The sequence below is a fragment of the Ciona robusta genome, chromosome 11 (genome assembly GCF_009617815.1).
Source record: "Ciona robusta chromosome 11, ASM961781v2".
NCBI lineage: Eukaryota > Metazoa > Chordata > Ascidiacea > Phlebobranchia > Cionidae > Ciona > Ciona robusta.
Genome location: NC_143245.1, coordinates 246465 through 272630, shown reverse-complemented (window position 1 = coordinate 272630; position 26166 = coordinate 246465). Strand labels below are relative to the sequence as shown.

The 26166-nt window shown below is 41.1% G+C and overlaps 6 protein-coding genes and 1 long non-coding RNA gene across 13 annotated transcripts; 4 read left to right on the top strand and 3 right to left on the bottom strand.

Annotated features, from left to right (window-relative positions):
- Positions 1 to 146: 146 nt before the first annotated feature.
- Positions 147 to 2161, top strand: LOC149727502 (uncharacterized). The gene is made up of 2 exons (XR_016385964.1): positions 147 to 738; positions 1490 to 2161. It is a non-coding gene; the product is annotated as an uncharacterized LOC149727502 (long non-coding RNA).
- A 28-nt stretch (positions 2162 to 2189) lies between these two features.
- LOC149727501 (uncharacterized) lies at positions 2190 to 4984 on the top strand. Of its 3 annotated transcripts, none has more exons than XR_016385961.1 (7): positions 2190 to 2350; positions 2407 to 2564; positions 2623 to 2838; positions 3099 to 3225; positions 3433 to 3632; positions 3893 to 4182; positions 4521 to 4984. XR_016385961.1 is itself a non-coding variant. In XM_089887626.1 (7 exons), exons 1-7 carry the CDS (start codon positions 2270 to 2272, stop codon positions 4789 to 4791), a joined length of 1143 nt encoding a protein of 380 aa, XP_089743752.1. In that variant the 5' UTR covers positions 2190 to 2269; the 3' UTR covers positions 4792 to 4984. The 3 variants fall into 3 exon arrangements, 2 of the variants coding, with proteins under 2 accessions (XP_089743752.1, XP_089743753.1); XM_089887626.1 differs by having other exon boundaries at positions 3893 to 4039; positions 4578 to 4984; XM_089887627.1 differs by lacking the exon at positions 3893 to 4182 and having other exon boundaries at positions 4578 to 4984.
- Positions 4189 to 8243, bottom strand: LOC149727500 (uncharacterized). 2 transcript variants are annotated; one of them, XM_089887639.1, is made up of 7 exons: positions 8111 to 8243; positions 7851 to 8018; positions 7389 to 7516; positions 6823 to 6935; positions 6214 to 6402; positions 5679 to 5823; positions 4189 to 5451 (listed from the first exon to the last, which is right to left on the bottom strand). In XM_089887639.1, exons 2-7 carry the CDS (start codon positions 8006 to 8008, stop codon positions 5396 to 5398), a joined length of 789 nt encoding a protein of 262 aa, XP_089743765.1. In that variant the 5' UTR covers positions 8009 to 8018; positions 8111 to 8243; the 3' UTR covers positions 4189 to 5395. The 2 variants fall into 2 exon arrangements, with proteins under 2 accessions (XP_089743765.1, XP_089743766.1); XM_089887640.1 differs by lacking the exons at positions 4189 to 5451; positions 8111 to 8243 and having other exon boundaries at positions 5680 to 5902; positions 7851 to 8104.
- A 215-nt stretch (positions 8244 to 8458) lies between these two features.
- LOC149727499 (uncharacterized) lies at positions 8459 to 11103 on the bottom strand. The gene is given in 2 exon segments (XM_089887599.1): positions 8459 to 9647; positions 9650 to 11103. Coding segments are annotated over 2 exon segments (1926 nt in total). The 5' UTR covers positions 11055 to 11103; the 3' UTR covers positions 8459 to 9126.
- A 3298-nt stretch (positions 11104 to 14401) lies between these two features.
- LOC149727498 (polypeptide N-acetylgalactosaminyltransferase 4-like) lies at positions 14402 to 20911 on the top strand. The gene is made up of 16 exons (XM_089887597.1): positions 14402 to 14925; positions 14981 to 15042; positions 15099 to 15132; positions 15219 to 15335; positions 15395 to 15451; positions 15508 to 15607; positions 15766 to 17615; positions 17664 to 17981; positions 18299 to 18458; positions 18517 to 18663; positions 18739 to 18869; positions 19101 to 19319; positions 19369 to 19683; positions 20344 to 20478; positions 20535 to 20672; positions 20729 to 20911. The coding sequence occupies exons 7-16, from the start codon at positions 17169 to 17171 to the stop codon at positions 20840 to 20842; spliced, it is 2124 nt and encodes a 707-aa protein (XP_089743723.1). The 5' UTR covers positions 14402 to 14925; positions 14981 to 15042; positions 15099 to 15132; positions 15219 to 15335; positions 15395 to 15451; positions 15508 to 15607; positions 15766 to 17168; the 3' UTR covers positions 20843 to 20911.
- On the bottom strand, positions 20511 to 22202 carry LOC149727497 (uncharacterized). 2 transcript variants are annotated; one of them, XM_089887652.1, is made up of 4 exons: positions 21704 to 22202; positions 21529 to 21622; positions 21027 to 21170; positions 20511 to 20988 (listed from the first exon to the last, which is right to left on the bottom strand). In XM_089887652.1, exons 1-3 carry the CDS (start codon positions 22073 to 22075, stop codon positions 21061 to 21063), a joined length of 576 nt encoding a protein of 191 aa, XP_089743778.1. In that variant the 5' UTR covers positions 22076 to 22202; the 3' UTR covers positions 20511 to 20988; positions 21027 to 21060. The 2 variants fall into 2 exon arrangements, with proteins under 2 accessions (XP_089743778.1, XP_089743777.1); XM_089887651.1 differs by having other exon boundaries at positions 20511 to 21170.
- Positions 22203 to 22435: 233 nt separating this feature from the next.
- LOC149727496 (gamma-aminobutyric acid receptor subunit rho-2-like) lies at positions 22436 to 26119 on the top strand. 3 transcript variants are annotated; one of them, XM_089887618.1, is made up of 14 exons: positions 22436 to 22581; positions 22633 to 22733; positions 22874 to 22975; positions 23379 to 23446; positions 23659 to 23794; positions 24099 to 24201; positions 24253 to 24335; positions 24484 to 24648; positions 24942 to 25097; positions 25145 to 25206; positions 25441 to 25563; positions 25637 to 25683; positions 25738 to 25840; positions 25908 to 26119. In XM_089887618.1, the coding sequence occupies exons 1-14, from the start codon at positions 22574 to 22576 to the stop codon at positions 26070 to 26072; spliced, it is 1422 nt and encodes a 473-aa protein (XP_089743744.1). In that variant the 5' UTR covers positions 22436 to 22573; the 3' UTR covers positions 26073 to 26119. The 3 variants fall into 3 exon arrangements, with proteins under 3 accessions (XP_089743744.1, XP_089743743.1, XP_089743745.1); XM_089887617.1 differs by having other exon boundaries at positions 25628 to 25683; XM_089887619.1 differs by lacking the exon at positions 25637 to 25683.
- The last annotated feature ends 47 nt before the right edge of the window (positions 26120 to 26166 follow it).

Sequence of the window (26166 nt, the reverse complement as noted above, 5' to 3'; positions counted from 1 at the left end):
TTATTAATTACAATAAATTTGCGTTTCCATTCTCTGGACGCTATCTTTTAGATTATCTTGTGACGTCACAATGCTATAGGTCTGGCGGTCTGCGCTTTGTTATTGATACGTCTCTTTGGACGTTCAGACCAATGTGCTCTTATATAAGTACAGGGTTTAGTACAGGAATATTGTATGTGTACGGGTAGGGATAGATAAAGTAGAAATGAATATTCAATACAGCTATGTAGTAAAAACTGTAAGAATTGATTTAGTCATTTATATCAAGCGTTTGTGCTTCATTATAGTAGGTGGGGTAAGGTGTTTCCTGTCGGATATTTTCATTCTCATCCCATTTGGTCGTAAACAGATGATATTTACACAACCCTATCCCCACGATTTTAAAAGTGCGTTGTTATTAACTGTTAAAATTATAATGGGGAAATACGAGATGTGATGTGCTAACGATACCCATCTTACCCCACAGTAATATAGTGAGACTATTAACAGCAATGTTAAAAATGCACCAGGAATGCAGTTGTCTACATATATGCCCAGAAACAGGTTTAAAGATATAAAGTACAGGGCAGAACTATGAAGCAGCTTGTATATAAGAAGTTTGAATAATTTATACCAGCAATTATTGACAATATACCCGTGTTACGTCATACTAGAGGTTAATTGTTTTAGCAGACGCTTGATTTTTATTTATATCGCAAGCCAAGAATCAAAATGAACGCAACAAATACATCCGATCAGGTGAATATAAATCTTTGTTTGTTTATTTAATTATTTCATTGTTTTATCACAATTATATAACAATGCGCATGAATTACGTCACATTAACAATTCGAAAAAATATTTTAGAATTCTTTTGTGAAATATTATCACTATTGTGGTTCTATAATGGGACATTATGACGTAATAATCGATATTTAACTGTTGCCCGTGTAACAATGCCAATTCACATTTTAATTCGAGACTGGTATATAGCCTACAACGCGAATTTTCTATTGAGAACAATCAAAATAACGAATGTCATTTGTGACGTAATAGCATGTATTTTTATTTTAAATCATCTTGTGACGTCACTAAGTAATAAATTAATGACGAAACGGTCGAATCGATTATGATTATAAATTGACTCAGCAGACATGTTTTTGCGATTCTTCGTTTTACAGCCTGGTTGTCCGTAATAATTGGGTTAATGACGTAGTATACTATGACGTGAATGGAAATCTCTTTTCCTCGCCAAGCAATGACATATAGATGCCCCCACGTCACGTGGTACATTGAAGGTTGACATCGAAATCAATTAATTAAATATTTATGACGTAATAATAGCATAGCAATTTATAATGTGAACGGACAATACATGAAATTGTGACGTCACATGGGAAACCATGGGCATAAAATTAACTCAAAGATGGGTCGCGATGAATGATTGTTACGTCACACCCCATACGTCATTCACAATAAACATCTTATAATAGCAAACATTGTTCCACAGAACTTTACATACGTGGACGGATACAATGACACTTTCTACTTCGTAAACCTCGCTGTTATCTTCGCAATATCGATGTGTGTGCTCGCCACCTTGCTGTTTCTTATATGTAGTTTATGTCTCCGCATGGAGGCGCTGCGACAGTACTGGATCAAAGATTCGAGATGGGGTAAAGAACCTTACTTCCAAGGTGTGGACGAGATGGACTCACCTTCCGGTAGTTCCCCGTTTGTGGAAATTATATGACGTCATCTCATGACCCGAATAATTTTTACGATGACGTCATAGGTACTCGAGGTTGCCATATCAACGTAGTGCTTACGTCACAACACCACGCGTGTTTCGTTGTAAAAACTTTAATTTGTCAGCAAAAGTTCAATTTTTAGTTTTTTCATAATAGTGTATTGTAACTTCACCTTGCATTCTTTTCGCATGCAAAATTTAAACTGTTATTTCATTAGGTCATAATCAACATTATGACGTCATTATACCTTTGGTCATCCGTTATAAAATTTCTATGAGAAAACAAAGACGAATAGAAAATATTTAAACCATTAAATGTTTTTAGAATTTGATCGCATTCTAAAATTCAACCCTTTCATCAAAATGCATTGTTTAATTATAAAGAGCGATTCACCGTAATTATTACGTCACAAATAAAGTTTTTTGTCACAATGGTGTTCTTCGAAGCCCTGTAGCCACGTCTTACAGTCGATGCCCCCGGGCCATGTCAGCGTTCATATATATCAACGTCGTGCTTGGTAGGGATGTCAATGTGTAAAGATGAAGCTTTTAGTTATTTGCGTGTTGTTGGGTTGGCTGGGCACCTCATGTGCGGATGTCGGGCCAACGTTGGAGTTATTGGTAAATATTCAGTTTATTGGTCATTTATCTCGTGGCTAACGAAACCGTGTGTTTAGAAACGAGCTTACTGTGCGTGTGTTTGTTGCGAGGAAGAGGGGGCGTGTTATAAAGATTCTTCTATCCCAGCTGAATACGAATGCGAAAGCAACTCGTGTACCGAAGAGTTTTGCGTCAAATGGGGGCAAGCGAGGTGTAAAACAAGTTGTTTTTGCGCGTAAGTGGATTTAACATAATGATATATCTTGTTGGTGATTTAACCCATGTGTTTACAGTAAATGCAAATCATCGCTTCATCCATCCGACAACCGATGTATCAACTACGACTCAGTATTGCAAGGATGTAGTTGTCCCTCACCTGAAGTTATATCATGTCCGGATCCTGGTATCGCACCCGGGGAAATCCCTGAACCAAAAGAAATAAAAGAAGCGAAGAAAGTTCTCGAATCCTTAAAAGAGAACGCTCATTGTATCGTTCCTTGTTTCTGCAGGTAATATGATGTAATAAACCTCACTGTGACATGTAAACACAATGTTGCTACGTTATAATATCAGCCGTACAGCAAAAACAATCACCCACAAAGTTACATACGTGGTAACTTGTAAGCAGGCACGAGGTGTATGAAACAGAACACCCTTGTTATAACGACTGTCGTTGCCCCTCCATGCAAGAATAAATAAGTTACATACGTGGTAACTTGTAAAAGTTACCACGTTTATTCTCGTATTGATAACAACCAATTATCAACAGCAAATGCAAAGACAGCATCCCTCCGCATTTCCAACAGAAATGCTCCTCAACCGGCCTTCCGGGTCCAGAGTGCGATTGTAAAAACACTACGTGCCCAACTGCAGAAGAAATAAAAAGATTTGAACAGGTGCGTAGATGAATGGGGTTTGTGACGTAGCAACCGCGCAACCGGAAAGTAGCCGAGCTATTGGATTGTTTTTTAAAGACTGTCGTTTTGCTGCCATTTCTCTTTTTGTTATTTTGTTTAATTTGATTTTAGCTGCTGTATTTAAAATATAAAAATTGTGTTTTGTTTGACGGGAACAATTAAGAAATAAATTATTTAAACCGCTAGATGGCAGAAGAGGCCAGCAACGTTGACTTGGACGAAGAGATGAAGAAGTTGGACGAAATGAAAAAAGAGGCGGCGCAGATGCAAAAGGAAACCGATGAAATAAATGAAAAACTTAAGGACGAAATAGCGGCGGGAACAACGAAGGCTATTTCACCAGCTCAGTTGAAAACAACAAAGTGTAATTTACAATGTATTTGCGAGTAAGTATAATGCAATGTTAAATAACTCCCATATACCGTTGTTAATTGTTTAAAACACGATCAGGATATTTGGATATTATGTGCTAAAGGTGTCCCATCTCCCCCCACAGTACTCTATTATATGAGGAAAATATTGGTAAAAAGTCCAAAACACCATGATTATATCGTGACATTTAATTAAAGCAACCATCTTGTCTTGTTAAAAAGTCGCTCCCGCTAAAGGAACATCCTTGCTCTAACAAACCAATATCCTCCCATAGCAAATGCCGCAGCGGATCCGTATCGTTAGCGGAGAATTGCATGAAGATCGTTCCCCATAAAATCGACATGTGTCCGCCCTGCCCGGATGATATAAAATGTCCCGCTGTTGATAACGAGGCCTCGTGTAAGATGCATTGTTTCTGCATGTAAGTGGTTTGGAGAGTAAATAACTGCTTTGTGATAAACTAAGATAATAAATAAAAAGTGTTCACCCAGTTTGTAAGCGAGCACGAGGTGTATGAAACAGAACACTCGTGGTATAACGACGACCGTTGCCCCACCATGTGAGGTTGAATGAATGAATGAATGTAACTTACTTTATCCTCGCGTGGCCGGAAAACGACAGTCGTTATCACACGGGTTTAACACCTCGTGCCAGCTTACGAGTTACCATGTATGTTACTTTGTGGGTAATTTTTTTTTTTTTTTTTTTTGGATTTTTTCTCTTTTTTATGTATTTCTGATAATTTAGACAACCCATTAGTAACCACTGGGTTGGAGCAATTGCCGTTAAGTGTCTTGCCCAAGGACACATACGCCCACATAGTAGCAGCATCGAGCCTTGAACCCATTACCTCTGGGTTACAAGCAGGCGCGCTAACCACTATACCACGGCGCCGGACAAAGGTTAAATAAGTTACTTTGTTCATACACCTATTCTTTAATATAAACCTGACTTTCCAGACATTGCAAAGACGACGACCGAATGCCTGACCGCTTACGTAAAGAATGCGACCGAGTGATGCGTCATAGTAGTGACGTGTGCACAGAATGTCCCGATGACGTAGACTGCTCCACACTCGACCAGCTGGTGGCGCCAGAGTCATCAGGCGAAACACACAAGGAACCGAAAGTGGGGAAGATCAAAGAGAAACATCGAATGTGGGACGAACTGTAGATCATATCATTGGTGTGATGCAGTTAAATGTCATTGTTGCATCTGTGGCACGATTGTTGCTTCAAAAGTCGCTTCAATTTTCCTTGTCAGAACTTCTTCCTCAGCAGAAACATTACTTGGCTGTTTAATAACTGGCTGGTTTACTTTCGTAATAAAACATCACAAAACACAGAGCGTGTTTTCACCAAGCAAATGTATTGTGAATGCCATTTGTGCCATGCTGTATGACCTCACTCAAGAGTTACACATATGTGGGTAAACCATCACGCTTGTTGGTGAGGGGAAGGTGGGACATGTATGTGTATTAAAGGTGGGGAAGATGGGACACCTTTTAAATCTGTTTTCTCTTCTCATTTGGTAGTAAACAAAGAACAAGGAATTAAAAAACCATATCCTCACAACTTCCACAGATCGTTGTTAATTGTTTAAAACACGATCAGGATATTTGAATAATATTTGCTAAAGGCGTCCCATCTTACCCCAGCGTAAATGGCAAGGTTGTGTATAAAGGAGGTAACATAGAAAGAATATAAACAACATAAAAACACTATTAAGGCAATTAAGTACAACGATTAGGGCAAAAGTTGATTGTTACGTAATGTTATTATAATTGTTGTTGAATATTTGGTTGTGATGTCATAGTATAAGGTGGGGGTTGTTCTGGAAAATAAAAACAGGTTTGGTTAAAAAGTTAATGGATCACATTATTTTGGTTGTTGTTTCTACATGTGCAAAATAAATATAATGATTGTGACTGTATTCTACATTTCTACCAACCACAAAAATTGAGCCCAACTAATAGCGTCCTAAAGATATATTACGTCAATAACATCATCAACCTCTTATTGAAACAAGAACACAGGTTAATATAACATGAAGCAACTCACGAATTGTTGAGTTCAATCCATCTATGTAAGCTTGTCGTAATATTTGGTGAAATCTGTCTCGTTCTTGTTGATTCACACCTTCAATATAAACGACCGAACCGCGTAACTTGCGCTCGACATCGATGCACTTCATGGCTCTATATATCTGTGTGAAATGTTTGTAACAAACGATGAAAATTGGACGAAATTGATTAACAATAACATTATTCATGTTGTTGTTGCTCCTGGTGAAAAACATTATTTTTTAATATTTTATTGTGCCAACATATCATCTATCATTTGGCAAGACACCACCAGAATATGACACAGGTTACTGGCGCATAAAGATCTTAGGAAATATATTACAATACACAGATAACAAAGACAAAACACTCATGAGATAAAATGAACGTTTGTTTACAAACAAACATATTTCTAAAATTACGAATATTAATGGTCTTTGGTTAAAAAAACTATTTCCAATTTTTTTATCGAAAAGGATAATTCTAATACAGTATTATGATATTTAAACATGAAGTTTATGTTTGATACTTACACAGTATGGGGTCCCACATAGAAGCATGACAGGCAAACACCCCAACCACAAAAGGGGGTTGTAGCATTCATGAAAGCGACGACTAAAGTTTGTCAAGCAGATGTTCGCTCCCACCGCTTCGAATGAGGAACCTTCACTGTCAGGGAAGTTTGCTTTGTACCAACATTTTAACAATTCATCCAAACATATCTGTGGTGAAATACTAATGATAACTTCTTATGGGAAATCCCATGCATTGTCAAAACAGCCAAATATTTTTTACTTCAACCGATTTTTTTACACATTTTTTTAGAAGCTGTTTCATATTTTAAAACTTTGATGGTACTTTTAGCTTGCATTTGAGAATATCTATCCATATACAAATTTTTATTTTTCGTTGGTATGCCCCTTTAAAACAAAAAGGCAGTTGTTAAAACACACTTTAACAAATGTAATTTTGCTGCTAATTTTCTTCTCTTTGTTTTAATTAATTTAATCTTTTGTTTTCTTATTGAAAGAGTCACAAGTCAAAATATTCATTAAGTTAATATAATAATATTAATTTGATTTATTGCCTATTGATCAACTTATAAAAGAAACCACAAATAGTAACCAGCCATCATAACTAACCTCTAATGCAAAATGTTTTTCTTGTTTTATCAAAACTTCGGCTTCTCCCAATATTCCCCTTAATTGTTGTTGAATTGCAGGATGCGTAGTGTTAAGGTATACAATGAATTTACCTGGTGGATTTTAAACAAATATTTCATAAATAATTATAACAATGTTACGCTGAGGATAAATAAGCCATCATCCTTCATTCCGTTGCATATCATATTTTTTTATTTATCTTTTTAAAAACGATGGCGATGATCAAACTATTTAAAGAATGAAGTGAAGGGAGTTAACGGCAAAACTACAGTCGTTAAAACATGCTAAGGATAAAAAGTCTGGAAAAGAATATCCGTTAAAAATCATGGTTGTTACACCAAAGTTGCATCAGCCATGCCCAACAGAAACATGAGTGCAAATATCCCGCCTCGTATTCAATGAGTTTTCTTTTATCAATAAGGGCGTTATAATGACTGTCGTTTTACCGTTATTTCCTTTCTTTTGCGGTGTTGTATATTATTGACCTTCGCTACCTCCACCAAAGAAACAAATTAGGTCTTTTATTAAATATTAATAACATTTACCTTTTGTAATGTATGTTGTATTTCCCGAGCTTTTAGATTTGTTTAAATAAACTTCAATAAATGTTGGCAATGTCAATAACTTGTCACGAATGGTGTAAAACTCGGATATGTTTTCAACCAGAACCTCGCTGTAATATTTGTGGCATTAAAACTAATCGTGCAGCTAATGTAAAGGTTTGGGGTACATGCAAAAGATAAGAAACTGAAGAAGGCAACTTGTAAGACACGTGTATAGTCTATACGTGTAATGTTAAGGATGTTTGTAACTTTGGGAACAGGGGGTGACATCACACATTTAGCACTCTAGTTTTAGGCTTAAATATCATTCACCACATTAATCAACGAGGTTCCCTATGTTTGACACTATGAGGGTAACTGTAATTTAACAATGTCACCCATACATTTTGCAAATTAATAAATATGACGCCTATGATTAGTGGTTAGTGTTCTTGCGAAACGCACCCTTTATAAGAGTCAGCAAACGTTTTGGTTTCAGAAAACACGTTCACTTTCTTCATGTCATGACGTATTTTATTTTCGGCATCAATTTCGAAATATTCCGGCAAACAAGAAACGAATTGGTCGGTTAGCGTCACACCGACTTCTACACGTTGATCCATTGTTTAAATACTAAACGTAAACAATAGATTTACTAGAATGTAAACATTCGAGAACAAATATGACGTATACAGTTGTTATTATGCATAAAAACTTTAACCCACCCCGTTTATTTCGAAACTGATTTGCTTTTTTCTAATTCTAAAAAGAGAGAGTGCAGCAGATATGTATATACGCAGCTTGGATAAATGAATGAATGAATGCAACTTATTTATACTGTTTGGTTAGTATTGTTGGGTCTGGTCCTATCGTACTCCTCTTCGCGCGTACTAGATGCTGTACCTCGTTTAATCACCGATCAATTGGAACCAGATCAACACTTAATGACTCCTTTATTAGTAACTTGACAGTGACGTAACGATACGATAACGATAGCAGAAATTACGGCTCAATGCGTGCCGAAACATGGCGCATCCATCTTTTATACAGACGAGAGTTGTGAGAAGAAGGGAACACGTCAGCCTCCAGGCTTACCGCCAGTCACACATAACGCAACTACAGATACAATGTCTGGGTATTGAGCATAGTTCACACACAATTTACAACGATAAATCCTGCCAGCAGCCACGCATCTTAATTAGGAAACGGCTAGGAAATTGTGACAGTTTCCGTTGTCAGGCATCGGTACGTGGACTCACACAATATCATTAAACAGTAAACATACAACATCGGTAAGCATGGAATTACAACGATAACCTTATTATCGCCCGCTTTCACACGTCGATCACTACATAGGCATCCCCCGCACAAAATGTTTTCATATACAGTACTTGCAATCTGCGCGATCGTTCCTCCGGATTTTCGAACCTCTGGCGTCGCGGTGATCGTTGTGATCTCGGATTCTATTGTTTTATGTTGCTTTACGATTGCCAAGGTCGCTGTTGAGACGTTGGGTTCTTGTCGTTCATGATCGTTGAACTGACGCCCGTTGTCATAGGTCATGAGGATTGACTTGTTTTTGTCGCGCAGTTGCTGATCTAGGGGGTGGGGCCGTGTAGTGTCTCCGTGTTACTTGCTGTCGACGTCTGAAAAATATGTCACATCGGTGAGAGCCTACCGAATTGGAATACGTTGCATAACCATAGCAAGGCCTATTACACAAAATCATGACACACAGCCTCTACATCACACGGACGCTATACAAAAGTTGTACGGGTGAAAAGCATTTCGAACGTATACGCAGGAACACAAAAATCTGGTACACCACGACACGCAACCGTAACATGTGCTCGGTGTTCTGGGTGGCGTCCCCCTGCCGTACATTAAAGCGCGTTTTAATTTTAATCGTTAGCAGGGGCGTTGGGGCTAGGGGGGGGGGGACGCCTTGGACTCTTCCCCGGACGGCGAAAAATATGGCCGCACCGTAAACTTTAACAACCCACATAGTCAGGAAAACCCCCCAAAAACACGCGAGGGTCAAGGCAGCCATGATCACACAGGTCCAAGCTGGGGAGGTGATGGAGCTGATCACGTTCAGAAAAATGTTTTTGGCTGAAGCATCGAGCGTACTCGAGACATATTCCATATCAGCGCTGATGGTTGGGTTTGAATTTGAATCCAGGTAGTGATAGAACTTGTTGTGGAACAGTTTGGCTTGACTTAACGTGGCTAGCATGGAGGTTAAGTCGTCCATTCCCCCGCAGATTCCGGAAACTCGTTCATGAGTGATTCATAATCTAGCGTTTCATGCTGGAATTGAACTGGTGTCAGAGACGGAGTGACGTAATTGATATTTGGGTCCACGTGTGAAAGCGTGTAGTTCTCAAAAAGATAAAAGGAATCGAGGATTTTGAACGACATCACCCTGCCTGGGTTGTATTTTTCGACGAACTTGACGGAGGCATAAACGAATCCGTCCCGGTAGAGTTGGCCTATACGCGGTTTTCCGGTGGCATCTCTGTAGCGAATAAGCGGGCGAGTGGCGAAGAGTTTGTGGTGCTTGAGTGACAGCATAATGGTCCCGTTAATTTTCTCACAGGTGATCTCGGTCATTAGATCACCCACCGTGATAGCGGCACGCCGACCGCCTAAGATTCCGCTCAGCACCTCTCCGGGATATTGCCTAGAGACGAGCGTGTATAAAGTGGATAGTAGTGATTGCACGGTACATTCTAGATAATGCACGTCCGATGTCATATTGCGGAGACTTTCAACCATGGTGTCCGAAACCTCATTTATCATGTTAGCTGTCGGATTTCCATTCCGGCGCCGAGACGCGATCCTGCCGTCATTCGGCAGCCAGGCAGCCGCGGAGCAGTTTGTCGGGACTATGATTAGGCCCGCCGCGTCGCACATGGCATCTTTAGAATAACAAGCCGTCGTTTGGGGAGGACAAGTGGATTTGGAATGGATACTCATTCCCAATTCTCGGATTTCTAAGCGGTAAGGGCGGGGGGAGTCGCTGAAATGAAGGGTAAGGGTGTGGTTGCCCATGGGTTTGGTTTTCGGACAATCAATGAGCTTGGGCACCTTCCAGATATAGGTACGTGTACCAACCGTACAGAACCCGTGATGGACGTCGCATTTGCTAAGGATGCCCATCGGGCTTCGCAGCCGCTTGCGATTAGGGTCGTAATACCCGACCGCGCGCGTTATTTGTGCATTGTATATGGATTTTGTGACACTGGTGGGCCATTGGTATTCTAACTTGACCCTATTTGTAGTCGAGTACTGATTTCCCGCTATTTTGGTTAGCGGGCCATAGTTGGGAGCATTCAGCGTGTGCTTCCATTCTTGACAAGATCCAGGGGACGGGGCGATGCCCGAAACGGTTTCGATAGAGTGGGTTTTGCTTCCGAAGAAGAAGTAGGTGGTGTGGAACGTTGAAACGAAGGTTTGGCAGGTGTACATGGTTAACGGGGTGAGGTCGGCGGACGGATTGTAAACTTCAGCGTGGCAGGTTTTGACAGTGGACGGAATCTGTTTGACGCAGGGCGAAGCTTCGGGGATGAAATACTCTCCTTTAAACAGAGAGTCATGGCAAAAAAAAAAAGGAACCGGGCCGGCTAGGTCCACCATGCAGATCAACGCCCAAATTGTGGGGAACATTGTTAGTCGTCCCTTACTGTGTTTTATGTTTTATAATGTGAAGTTGGGTCAGACCACGACCCCAACAAGCTTAACAATTAAAATGGGTAAACCCCAACGAGCAATGTTGCATTGCTATCTATCCTCTAGTCATATGTGAGTTGACACACTCACGGGCACCACTAATCTACGTGATGACCCTTACGCCTACTATATTACCTACATGTGAGTTGACACACTCACGGGCACCACTAACCTACGTGATGACCCTTACGCCTACTATATTACCTACATTGTGAGTTGACACAGTACTCACGGGCACCACTAATCTATGTGACCCATCCATATCTCATTTTCTCTCCTTCATCGTAAGCTGCGTAGCCAGCACGTCGCTATCAATATTGCAGTTTTATCGGCGATATAATGTATTGTCCCAAGAATTTTAATGGAAGTTACCGTGTTAGCGTACCCAATACCGTTTTATTCGTATACGTTATTCAATCTCTATTGCAGTAGTACTTTCCGCAATTTGTTATTCAGAATAAGCTGCCGCTGGAGCACCGATCGCCTGCATACCCCACCTTACATGATTCATCATCACAAAGGCACGCGCAAGTACAATCAATCTCCTCATCGAGCCTAGCCTACATACTACAAAACAAAAGGTGCCGATCTGCAACCTACAAACTGTCGTGAAAAGTATCCTGCTGAAACAGGGAAGTAGCGACTGTCGTGAAAAAATCCTGCTGAAGCGCAGTGAAGTAGCGACGAACAATTTCAAGATGAGGTACAATGATGACTATGCGCGCGTATGGCCTGCGTATGAAAACATTTTTCGGTGGGGCCAGCCTATATGTAGCGGTTGAGGGTGCTCCGAGCACAAATATTTAATATATATAATTATCTAAATTTAACTTAATGCATAAAGATTGAATTTTGCGTTGTGTAACTTTAACAGCTGGCCAGCTGGCATAATGTGTATGCGCCTAGATTGTTTCCTGTAACCCATGTATAACAATGCTTCTTTATATACAATGCTAAGAGACTTTGCCCTGTAACAATACTGAGAGACTTTGCCTTGCTGTATAATGTGCCTAGATTGTTTCCTGTAACCCATGTATAACAATGCTTCTTTATATACAATGCTAAGAGACTTTGCCCTGTAACAATACTGAGAGACTTTGCCTTGCTGTATAATGTGTATAATGTTTTCTCGTGTATAACGCTTCTTCTCGCCTTGGGAGTTCTCGCCTTTGAGTTATCTCCTTTATAAGCCCTGCCCTGTACTGTACAGCGAGGCAGTGTGAGCCTGGACCAGCCAGTTGGAGGCCGGAGAGTATCGTGACGTCGTTGTTGTTTTGTCGTTGTAACCCGAACTGTTTTGTTGAATAAACTGAGTTTTGAACCTGGACATGTTATGGAGTCGGACTGTGGGCTAACGTCTTATCACTTGACGCCCACAAATGGTGACCCCGACGTGACCCCTTCTGAACACGACCTTCCGACGACCGAGAAACGAAGACAGAAGACCTACCGAAGACAGTTCTACGGTGCGGCAACATATTTAAGCTTTTTGCATGTTAAAAATATCGTAAATTTAAATTCGTCTCGGGGCTCTAAGTATCATGGCCCAGTTTCTTTCGTTTCTGAAACGCCCAAAATCTAAGGCGGCTAAGCATTCCACGCCCCTTATGGGCGACATACCCACATTTTTGCCGTCGCCTCTGGTGCCGCCACCTGAGGAACGTTCAATGTTCCCGGCAAACCCCAGTGGTTTTTCTTCGTCACCTTCTAGTAGCTCACCCTCTAGTAGCTCGAATCCGTTTACAAGTGGTAACGGTGCTCAGGGTGATCCTTTTGGGTACGCGCCTAAGGGTAATTTCTCACACGAATTTTCGGGTAATAACGCGCGCGAGCAACCCACCGGAGTCGGCGAGCATTTCACTTACCCACGCGGGATTGACGCAGATGTGGCCACACGCGGCGCAGAAAATCAGCCGATACAGAGAGAGCAACGGCTTGACCTAAAACCCAAACTACCAGCATTTTGGCCTTCCTCAGTACGTCTCTGGTTAAGCACTGTTGAATCGATTTTTGAAGCCAATCGCGTTTTTAGCGAGCACGTGCGATTCACGCATGCTATTTCAGCCCTCGGCCCCGATCAAGTCACTAGGGTCGGTCATTTCATTATGAACCGAGACGTGGACGCTCCGTATACCAATCTCAAAACTGCCCTGCTGCAACTGTACGAATGCAACGAGGTACAGCGCTTTAACAAACTACTGCACGAGACACGCTTAAACGGCCGGCGGCCAAGCGAGTTGCTCAGCGAGATGCGATCCCTGTTGGGCAGCCACGGGGAATATGGGGTCGTAGCCGAAAGTCTCTTAAAAAAATTGTTCGTCGAGCGGCTACCGGATGACGTAAGACGCACTCTTGGTCTTGAATACACCCAGTCGAACCTGGAAACGCTGGCTGCAAAAGCCGACGACATAATGATGTTACAAGCGCCCAACTCTTTTGCGAACCCGTCCGCCCACATATCCAACAGCACCGAATCAGCTAACTCAATCAACAGCCAGACGCTCATTAATGACAATTTTGAGCGGCGCATTGAGCGACTGACGGACGCCGTGCAATCGTGGAAGTATCCAGCTTTTCAGGATAGAGAGTCGCCCGCGGATACCCCAGTCGATTCAAATCACGTCGGGGTCACCACTTTGTTGGGTCTGGTCCTATCGTACTCCTCTTCGCGCGTACTAGATGCTGTACCTCGTTTAATCACCGATCAATTGGAACCAGATCAACACTTAATAACTCCTTTATTAGTAACTTGACAGTGACGTAACGATACGATAACGATAGCAGAAATTACGGCTCAATGCGTGCCGAAACATGGCGCATCCATCTTTTATACAGACGAGAGTTGTGAGAAGAAGGGAACACGTCAGCCTCCAGGCTTACCGCCAGTCACACATAACGCAACTACAGATACAATGTCTGGGTATTGAGCATAGTTCACACACAATTTACAACGATAAATCCTGCCAGCAGCCACGCATCTTAATTAGGAAACGGCTAGGAAATTGTGACAGTTTCCGTTGTCAGGCATCGGTACGTGGACTCACACAATATCATTAAACAGTAAACATACAACATCGGTAAGCATGGAATTACAACGATAACATTATTATCGCCCGCTTTCACACGTCGATCACTACAGTATTTTAGGAGTATAAGATCGCAATGATAAACACACGACAAAATTAACTTGTTATAGATTCCAAACTACTAATTATTAATGGGAATATACTAAAATTGTTTCATGTGTTGCTCACTAGCTCTACCGAGCGGTTTAAAGCTTGTCACGATCCTAAATTACGCCTCCCCGCTTTTCGTTGATTGCTTCTCGCATAAAACGCTGTCCTTACAACGCGTGGTATTTACACCACGTTACAGTTTAGATGAAGTTAGTTTCTCACCAGCAAGTTTAGTAGCAGCCATGTATTTCTGGTTCAAGACTTTGAGGGAAGGTTTATTAGTAGCATTAATATTGTATTACTAACTTAACTACTATGCTATTACTACCCTTAACTTATTATGATTATTGTTACTACTACTATTGTAATATCTTGAAGCGTAATTTGCGACGCCATACGGTTTCTTCGACGCTTGCGTTTCGCGACTTTTTTTCATGGGGCCCCATACGCGCTTTGCGTCGACGCGATTCGATTTCTTTTTGCGGCGGTATATACACGTGAAGAAAGAAGATCAAAGAATAGGTGAGTAAGAATGTATTGTTAATCACATTATGCATTGTTACGTACAATGGTTGTTTTAGGCTACGTGTGACGTCACGAAGCAGTGATGACGTAACAGAAGAACCTGCTTCGTAAGTTGATTGTTACGTCATAATGCAAGTTGTTTCATGGTTGTTTATTCTGCAGAACATGGGTATGTGACGTCACAGAGGATCCCGCCGCTGTTTCTCTCACTCGCAAGTAAGAAGGTAATTATGACGTAACAATCATTTTCAATAAATCTTAAGAATTCAGATTGTTACAGACAAGACAAGACGAAGAAAGAAAAAAAGCGCAAGGTAATTTAAGCTTAAAATAAATTTACCTATCGACCGTAGTTGGGTTGTGTAAGATCGTATTAAATAAAATAACGTTTATTTTACAGACGAAGAACAAAGACGAAGACGCCAATATAAGGATGCCGGTTTGAGGTGTTTGTAGGTTTAAGTGTGTATAGGTTTATTTACAGGTGTACACGCGAAGAAAGAAGATCAAAGAATAGGTGAGTAAGAATGTTAAATAAGTCACAATATGCATTGTTACGTATACCGGTTGTTTCAGATGACGTAGAAGACACACGTCACGAAGCAGTGATGACGTAACAGCAGAGTCTGCTAGGTATGTTGATTGTTACGTCACATTCCAGTAGTTTCCTATATTCGTTTATATTGCAGAACATGTGTGCGAGACGTCACGGAGGATCCCGAAAGATCTGAAAAGATTCTCTCGCGAATGAGAAAGATATTATGACGTAACAAGCATACTATGCAAAGGGTAACTTTAAAGATTAAAACTCGTAGTTTTGGTAAAATGTGTGTCTTGTGTGAAGTAACGTACGTTTGAAGTGATTTAGTTGTTCCAGATACCCCCTGTCATGGCTGTTGCCCAACCACACGAAGATCATATTAATTAAATAAAGTTTTGTTTTACAGACGATGCTAACAATAAAGAGATGCCGCGCGGTTTAAGGTGATTCAGATTTAGTGTTAATGTATGAATGTGTTTGTGTGTGTGCTGGTGCACTCTTACAGTGTTGCCAGCTACTTTTGCTGGACCTAATGTTGCCAGCGTTCTGCACTCTTAAAAGTGCATTTGTTTACATGTATTTGAAATAAATGCAAAGGAATTGTTGCAACAATCTTACTAAGTTACCAACTGTAGTGTTTTATCTGTCAGGACTTGAATCTTACAGCGGTTTTGTATTGTCTCGGTTTGCTTTGCGAGAACTCTTGTCTTGGTACACATATACTCGAGTAATATCAACGGGCAGTATAATACACACACCAACTTTTAACCCCCTAATTCTTAAATAAATTTAATTTCCTTTATAATATAAAGTCCCCCCATGGTTAAGTTAACGTCTATTTTAATTTAACACAACATCGCGTATGACGTAATTGAGATGATGGCCACGTCACAATTACGCTTTACGTCGATGCGGTGGGTCAGCAACGTCATGACCCTACGTTCGGTGCGGTTACGTCACGGTCGATTTAGTTACGTTACAGCTGCGGGTTTGTTACGTGGACGTCGCCGTTTTTAGCGGTACGTAACAGCCACAGTATGTCGTAACGGTCGATGCGGTGCGTAACAGCCGGACGATATTATATTGTGTGAAGATACGACGAGAGTATCGCGGTACCAAGATGTTTTCTCAATAAGCGGTCGGGTGATGCAGGGCCGTTGTTGGCTTTGACTCCTTACAGGTGGCCGCTTGGTGGCGTGCGCACTGCGGAACTTTTATGTACGATATTTGCACCTTTTTGTTTGCCAATGTTTCAATGACCATGTAATGTGTTTGTTGGCGTGTGTGAGTTGTTGTTATATATTTGTTGTAGCACGTACTAATTTTGTTGTTTTTCTTGGTTTCTTTTCCTTGCGGGTCTATCCAGCAAGGGTTTCTCACCTAAGTAGAAACCCACTACCATTGGCTGGGGGCTTGTCGTGCCGTAGTGGCTTTCCACCAACGCCAGCCATATAAACTATGAAGGTATTTTAATCCTGTTCCTATTTTTCAGAAGGATTCTTAACGAAATCTCAACAGTATTTTTATATTTGTATTTGTATGAAGCGAACTATAAATAAAATTGTCACAACACTAGTATTTGCGCGTTGATGCGTCACAAAGTATCTCTGTGACGTAGCTGTTCCTATACAAACGCCCTAGAATGCAACGTCATAAATATCCAACAAAGGATATTCATAAAAGATTTAATGTTACGTCATAATTGCCACTTTATGATGTCATTTATCGATTCCCATTGTTCAAGTGGCGCTCTTATTGTGACGTATCAGTGTTGGGATTGTCCATGTTACAGTTGTAACAATAGTGTTTATGATGAGGGTTGCAAAGTTGGCGAAGTCGTGCACCAATATTTGTTTGTGTTTTGTTTTGTTGTTGATCTTGTATTTGCTTAACCGGGAACCCTCCAATAACGTCACTGGTGTGCGTGATGACGTCATCAACGATTATCAGTACTACATGAGTGACGTGGGCGATGTTGATTCATTAATTTTAGACAAAGCTGATGTTTCGGAGGAAACGGAGAATTCATTCCTCCGCAAGGGGGCAGCAGAAAGAAGGGAGTTGGCTGATCAGGTGTTGGTCCTAGTGGTGGCTTCAGATGATCCGAATCAAACGGTAGATGGCGCTGGTGAGGCAGACGGTTTGGAGGCCCCTGTTATGACGACTGGTCTCAATGATGACGTAGATGTATTACGTGACAATGACGTCATGATAGGTAATATCGTGATTGACAGGAGCGAAGACATCGTTAGTAAGGCAAGTGGTTTTACGTCACAATGATCATATAATAACTAATTGTTGCAGATACAAAACGAAACAATGGACAACCTGAACGAGGTGTTGCAAGTGGGAGTTTCCCAGCTGGTGCAAAGCCATCACAGAAACAACATTTCATCAACATTTTACTCGAGGGAGGAGTTATTACCGGTGTTGAAGAAACCACCATCAAGTCGGGATGAACCGGGAGAGTTCGGCCATCCTTTTATTATTCCCCACAGAATGGGCGCAAGTGTTGAACGGCAGGTCGAGGAAGGGTACCGACGTCATGCGTTCAATGTGTTGGTTAGTGACGTCATATCCGTACATAGAAACTTGGGTGACAAGCGTGAAGACGTGTGCAAGGTAGGTGATGTGTAATACATTGATGGTAAGTATCTCGGCTAACAAATTTAACTTCAATGCAAATTAACCGCGAGAAAATGTATGTATACTTTAACATAATATAAACTTTATTCAAATATATATATATGGGCCAAGAATAAATTGACGTATGTATCACGTGGTCGGTTACCATGGTTCTATTCTATTCATATATGAGTGAGGTCCCGCAGCGTATCACGCCATGAGTTTTACGATTTAGGCCACGATTGGCCCATTACCCAACACCCGGGGTACTACTGCATGGACCTCACCAGTTTAAAGGTTACTTATAAACACAGGATAAGCAATACACGAGACCGCTCCCCACGATGTCGGTTGTCATTTGCTACAAAAACGAAGCTTTTTCCACATTAATACGAACCTTGTACAGCGTGTTGGAGAGTGGGCCTGCTGTTTTGCTTAAGGAAGTCATTTTAATTGATGATTTTAGCGGCAACGGTTTGTTTGTCATTCTGACGTAATAATGGTGGTGTACGACGTCACAATTATATTCCAGATTTTACGGAAGCCGTCATGAAAGAAATCGAAGAGTTAAGTCTCGTAAAGTTGTCTCGTAACACTGAACACCTTGGGATCGTTAAATCTCGAATAAAGGGAGCCAAGATGGCGGCTGGTGACGTCATTGCGTTTCTAGATTCACACTGTAAGATATATGACGTCATAAACCTTTCATTTAATGTCCATGATGTCATAATTTGACAATGTTATGACGTCACAGGCGAATGTTACGAGGGGTGGGCCGAACCCTTGTTGGACCGAATATCACGTGATCGAACCGTGGTAGCTTTACCGGTGATGGAAATCATTAATCCGGATAATTTCAAATTCACTGTGACGCCGATGCAGAGAGTAAGTATGGGGTGTTGGTTGAAGTACAATGGTACGCAATCATACACCCTTTGTAATCAAATCGCTCTATTACGCTTCGGTTAAGGGTTAAAGCGACTTGATTGATACAGTGCTTGGACGTGCGTCTCATACGTTGCCACCAAACATAGCGATTTGATTTTATAAGGGACGGTTGCGTATCAGCAGTTTGTACATTTTAACACGCAACCGTCATTCCATTGCTTGCTGCAGATACAACGTGGGGGTTTTGATTGGACGCTGACGTATCGGTGGATTCCCCCACACCGAGACCGTTTCCTTAACCCAACCATGGATATGACGCAACCGGTGACGTCACCAACCATGTCTGGGGGAGTGTTCGCTATTGAAAGAAAGTTCTTTAACGAGATGGGGAGTTATGACGATGGGATGTCTGTGTGGGGAGGCGACAACCTGGAAATGTCGTTCAGGGTGGTTATATATGTTGTCTAGGTTGGCGTTTATAACATTTCTATCCCAGATTTGGATGTGCGGCGGACGAATAGAAATCCTACCATGCAGTCACGTGGGTCACGTGTTTAAATCCAGGAGCCCCCATGACGTACACAATGACGTAGTACTACGTAATAAACGAAGGGTCGCAGACGTGTGGTTGGACGATTATATTTCATTGTTCTTTAAGCGTACACCAGGGGCGTTAAAGGCTGATTCGGGGAATATTACGTCACGAGTTCAATTACGTCATAATCTTAATTGTAAATCGTTTTCATGGTTCATCGAGCAGGTCTATCCCGAACTTTACGTTCCTGAACTTCATTCGAGGTTAAGTGGTGCTGTGAGTATTACGTCATAATTATCAATAATTGATAAAAAACAAATGAATGTAACTTGTTTACCCTCGCATGGCGGAGCAACGACAGTCATTATAACACAGGTGTTCTGTTTCATGCACCTCGTGCCTGCTTACAAGTTACCACGTATGTAATTTATTTATCCTCGCATGGCGGGGCAACTACGGTCGTTATAACACGGGTGTTCTGTTTTATACACCTCGTGCCCGCTTACAAGTTACCACGTATGTAATTTTTTTATCCTCGCATGGCGGGGCAACGACAGTCGTTATAACACGGGTGTTCTATTTCTTACACCTCGTGCCCGCTACAAGTTACCACGTATGTAATTTATTTATTCTCGCATGGCGGAGCAACGACAGTCGTTATAACACGGATGTTCTGTTTTATACACCTCGTGCCCGCTTACAAGTTACCACGTATGTAATTTATTTATCCTCGCATGGCGGGGCAACGACAGTCGTTATAACACGGGTGTTCTGTTTCATACACCTCGTGCCCGCTTACAAGTTAGCACGTATGTAATTTATTTATCCTCGCATGGCGGGGCAACTACAGTCGTTATAACACGGGTGTTCTGTTTCATACACCTCGTATCAGCTTACAAGCATTTTAACACGACGCTACAACCTCGTTCCTTCCAGGTTTGCTGTAGATTGGGTGAAACATTAGATATTTGCCTTGACACCCATTCTGATGACGTCATCCCGGGTCGTCCGCTGGGTGTCGATAGATACAGATCAAGGCAACGAACCCAATATTTCGAATTCACCAAACACGTGAGTTATTCGTTACGGTATGAAACAATATGTTCAAACAATGCTTTATTATTCAGAACGAGTTACGTCATAATAGCGTTCGTGACGTATGCGTTGGTGTGACGTCATCACACAAAGTTGAAATACAAAGATGTAAGTTTCCGTTTGACAACCACGAGACAGCGCCACCTAGCCAGCAGTGGGAAATATCAGAGGTTTAAATATAAATATTATATTTGTGATGGTTATAATAATGTTTATGACGTCACAGAGCGGGAAGATAACAAACAAAGAAACACAATTATGTTTGACCGCTTCCACCGCGAAAGTTTGGATACAGGATTGTGACGTCACAAACGTTCGACAGAAGTGGAAATGGAAATAGTTGATGTTTGTTACGTCACAGTGGTGTGAAGGATATTCGTCGATTACAATTAAATTAAAACAATAACAATTGTACGTCACAATTAGCATCTTGAGGTGTGGGTAGCCATGCCGATTGTTTTGCAGCTGTCACGTGGTTATGACGCTATCTACTATGACGTAATAATCGGCAACTGCCAGGTAACCACGTGACAGCTAACAATAGCTTAACAACTGTTGTCACAATCGAACCGTCGAAGCGTGACGAGACCTACTGATGCAGAACGTACAAACATTACCACGTGACTGGCACGGTTGCTCCACCATGACGTCACAATTCAATGTTTCACCTATAAGAATAAGTAATATGACGTCACAACGTTAAAACCTCCACCGTTGTTATTTAAAACATGGCATGGTTACCCAGCCACATAGTGATCAGTGGTTGTTTTTAGACCAGAGGTGAACGGTTCAAAGCTTGACGTTGCTACCATTGTAGGCGTGTGTACCTTTGGGCAAAACACTAAGTGCAATTGCTCCAAACCAGTGGTCAGTAATGGGTTATCTAAATTGTCAGCTATATAGAAAAACAATCACCCACAAAGTCACATACAAGCTGGCACGGAGTACAGAACACCTGTGTGCTGTGTTATAACAATGCCCTTTCACCCCAATAAACAAGTAACACCCAAACCCAACAATACTCACATAGATGGTTGATATAACTGACGGCCAACCTCAAAGTTTCAACTTTCGACAACCTCCGGTCAACAGGGTCCGTTGGAATTAAAGTTCGTAACTCCTGGGTTAAGTTTGGGGTGAAATTATTATCACTTAATATTACGCAACATAATGTACCATGACGCCATAATACGTGACGTACCTGGAACGCTAGGTTCACATTAGGGGTTTTTCCCTTTTCTCTTCCATTTTTTTTCTTTGATATTTTCCTTTTCATCGTGACGTGGTGTGATTGTGACGTAATTGCACGGTTCGGTTGAATGACCACAGGTTGCCATGGTGGCGTGACGTAACTTGGGTTAGTGACGTCATAAACAGTTTTATTCCCGAACACAGAAGACAGTGGAGGCAGCGATACCTTGGTTGTGATTGGTTGGCTCTGATGCGAACCCGCCCAATCAAAATCCTGCTTCCTACAAATCGATTCATCAAGAATGTCTCCAAGTTCACTGGAGAATGGGTAGTGTGACGTCATATACGCTTCGTTTGACGTATGAACCACGTGATCTGGCATAATGCAAAGGGTTCTAAAATAACATACTATGACGTCATATGAAACAACCTAAACCTCTCTGTGACGTAATAAAGTAGTTAATTGTCTTACCTCTCGACTCCTCATTGTTGAACAACTGATCGTTTGTTTCGTCACAATTCCCATTCATGTTGATATCACGTGAGTCAGCTGTCTTGAACTACACGAGCGTGACGAATAGAACGCGGTGTCAATCATTATTATGACGTCACTATCGACAAGGGGATTCATCTCGAGTTTGTTGTTACGTCACAAACCACTCTCACGTGTTACCAGTTGTTGCTATGCGACATTTGTGCATGACGTCACTACCATAGAAACATAATACATGACCACCTGAGGGCGCTAAAGGGCTACATGTCACGTGGCAGTTATCGAGCGATAGTTACGTCACAATAAGGATTGATTGAAACCTCTTGTTATGGATTGTGACGTGACAATGGCGATGGCTGCATCTTCGAGAAGACAAACAACTTGAAGATGTTCAGGTATTACGTCACAATAGGTGAAAAATGAAGTTTATGACGTCATATTTGCAGGTTAAGCTCTTTTGTGTGGTTTGTTTACGTCATAGCTACGTTTGTGCCGTCACAAGCAACAGAACATGAAAGTCATTCTTTACGTCATAAAGAGAGTGAGGGTAAGTCGGTGATTTTTATTTTGAATAAAAATATTTTAAGTTTAATTTAATCGGATGATGACGACCTGAATGGGAAAGTCGATTAACAAAATTTTTGCATTGTAAAATGGTGACGTAATAACATTTAATGATGTCATTAGATGGGATAAAAGACGACGAACATGGAACGGAAGTGACGCGACAGATCGAAGCCATGTTCCGGGTCCATTCATACGAACTTAGCATTAAGCCCTGGAACCATGGTAGGGGCGTATTTACCAATGCATAATTTGTGTGTTTAAGTTTAGGTAACTACTTCTCATTTGGATAACATGTTTTGTGGCTTTATATTGTTTGTTGCCCTTGAGGCGCATGCTGATACCACTAACAGTGCATGTTTCCTTGGTTGAGAAACTTAACGGACATTGCACCAACACAATCATCCACAAAGTTACATACGTGGTAATTCATAAGCGGGCACGAGGTGTATGGAACAGAACACCCGTGTTATAACGACTGTCAGTGCCCTGCCATGCGAGGATAAATAAGTTATATACGTGGTAACTTGTAAGCTGACAAGAGGTGTAGAACACCCGTGTTATAACGACTATAGCCCCGCCAAACGATAAATAAGTTGTATATAATCATTATTACTCTTACATCCAGGCATCCCTATCAGAGTTGGCATCTCCCTCATGATCGAAAGTATAACCGGCATATCGGAAAAGAACATGGTACGTCATAACATACCAACCAAATATTGATTGTGACGAACTCTGTGAATCTGGTCTTATGGTCTGTATTGGTAAAGTTGGAAGATCCTTGAACGAAAATAAAACAGTCAAGATCAATTGCTATGAAATACGTAACCAACAAAAATCAACGAATAGTTTGTTAAACGACATATTTCGCATTTTGGCTTCATGAGTCTCCTTTTCAAATACAGGACTTGACGTTTACGTTGTGCGTACATGAGACATGGTTGGACGAAAGATTAAGGTTCAATGTTGGGCCAGCATCGTCAAAGCAATCATCGAGTGTCGTTCTACCAAGTCGGTTGGTGCAAAAGATCTGGGTACCAGGTGATAATGTTATTGACGCGTTAATAGCGTTTGATTAGTGGTTGTATATGTGGATTGTAGTGCTGTGGCCACCACTGTAGAAGTGTATGTATCCTTGGACAAGACCGTTTAACTGCAATCACACAAAAAAACGGACATCCGTGTTATAACGACCGCTGCTCTACGACGCAAGGAGAAATATAAGTTACATACGTGGTATAACTTGTAAGTGGACACGAGGTGTATGAAACAGAACACCCGTGTTATAACTATACTGTCGTTGTCCCGTCATGCAAAGATAAATAAGTTACATTTATTCACTTAGATTTATACATCGTGGGTTCAAAGAGTTCGTTCATTCATTCAACCACCGTTGATAACACAGTGCTGAGGTTGTTCACCGATGGTCGCATCATATATAACGTTAAGTAAGTTACTATATCAGGGTTGTATACCTAATTAACTGAGTGCCAATCCAGGTTGACAACAACAGTGGCTTGCCAGATGAATCTATACAACTTCCCATTGGATATGGAGAATTGTTCGCTAACATTGCAGAGTCGTGAGTATTTTGTGACGACACAATCGTCTTTACGACGTCATTGATCTCATTTACGAGGAAACATACGTAACAATCGATAATAAATCCTCTATGTCATGTTTATTGTGACGTAACACATGGTAATTGAAACTAATCACGTGCTTCACAGTGGGGTACAATAGCGACGAATTGCTGCTTGAATGGTCGAATACCAACCACAAGGGGTCGCTGTTCCTGGATTCGAAGCTTGTACAAAACATGCCAAAGTTTCGATTGGTCAACCATTACTTTCATACACTTAACGTTACGAACAATGAGATGGGAAGTTTTGCAGGTGATATCTATGTCACATCTCCCGTATACTATAACATGCTACCATTATATATGTCCATGGGCACTTAACGGCAATTGACCCAACCCAGTGGTCACCGATGGGTTGTTCAAATTGTTAGCTATTCAGAAAAATAATCACTCACAAAGTTACACATGTGGTAACTTGTAAGCAGACACGAGGTGTTTGAAACAGAACACTCGTGCATAACTCCCAGAGTTATCCCACCACGCCAAGATAAACAAGTTAAATACGTGATTATCTAAACAACTTTATTCAATACACTACCTCACCAGGGTCGCCCACCTCCCAACTTCAAGTGAATTTTATCTTTAAAAGATATTTGTTGTCCGTGTTCTTCCAATCTTATTTTCTAGCGATGTCGATGGTGGTGCTGGCGGGGTTGGGGATGTGGATTGACCCCAAGTCGGTGCCGGCAAGGGTGGCTATAAGTATGTGTGACGTCATCGTTACGTCATGTCTAACCAGGTGTATCTAGGTGTGACGTCAGTGCTTACGTTGTCAACTATCATCACCGGGTTGAAGACGTCACTTCCGAAAGTAAGTTAAGCACAAATAAATAGAGATCAAAGCAGAAATATTACTGCTGGGTAAGATGGGACACCTTTAGCACAAATATCCCATATTTCCTGGTCGTGTTTTAACAATCAACAAACGATATTTTAGAATCAGGTAATTCTGTAAATATTGTTTGTTTGCTACCAAATAATATAAAAAATAATAGCTTAAGACAACGTATTACAATATGCCGTCACAATACGTTTTATGACGTAGGTATCGTACCTGACAGCGATGGATGTCTATTTATGGGTCAGTTTCCTTTTCGTGTTTTCAACGGTTCTCGAATTTTGTGTGTTTAATTATATTATGACGAAACAAAGAAAGAAATTCAGAAAGGTAAGTGGTTGTGACGTAATAAGGTAATTGTGACGTAATACGATGATTGTGATGTAACAAACAGGTTTCACAGGAAAGTTCATTGTTAGGGAACAAACGACGATTATCACGAAGTAGAAGGTATGACGTCACATACATCACTTGTTAAATAATCCGAAATTGTTTTACCGCTAGATGTCGCAAGCCGAACACGAAAGGGCGCGACCTCGTCGATCAGCAAATAGTGACGTCACTGACAAGAGATTTTGGCCGCAAAGAGAAGAATGAAAGAGATCATGTGAGATTTCTAGAATAGTTTAAACAAGAGACTCTTATTACGTAACAATAGCTTATGTTTATTATAGAACACAGAAGAAAGGGCATTTTTATGTTTACAATGTCAAGTGTCAAGAAGAAGCGATAACATTGACGTCATATTTAGACTTGGATATTTCGTTTCGTTCGTCGGGTTTAATATTATTTATTGGAACTATTACATCACAATGGCGTGTCGAGTATATAACTTATGATGTCATAATACTTATGTATGACGTGAAATATAACTTGTTCTCGTTTATGATGCGTTATGACGTACACAACACGACACAATCAGGCTTCGGTGAC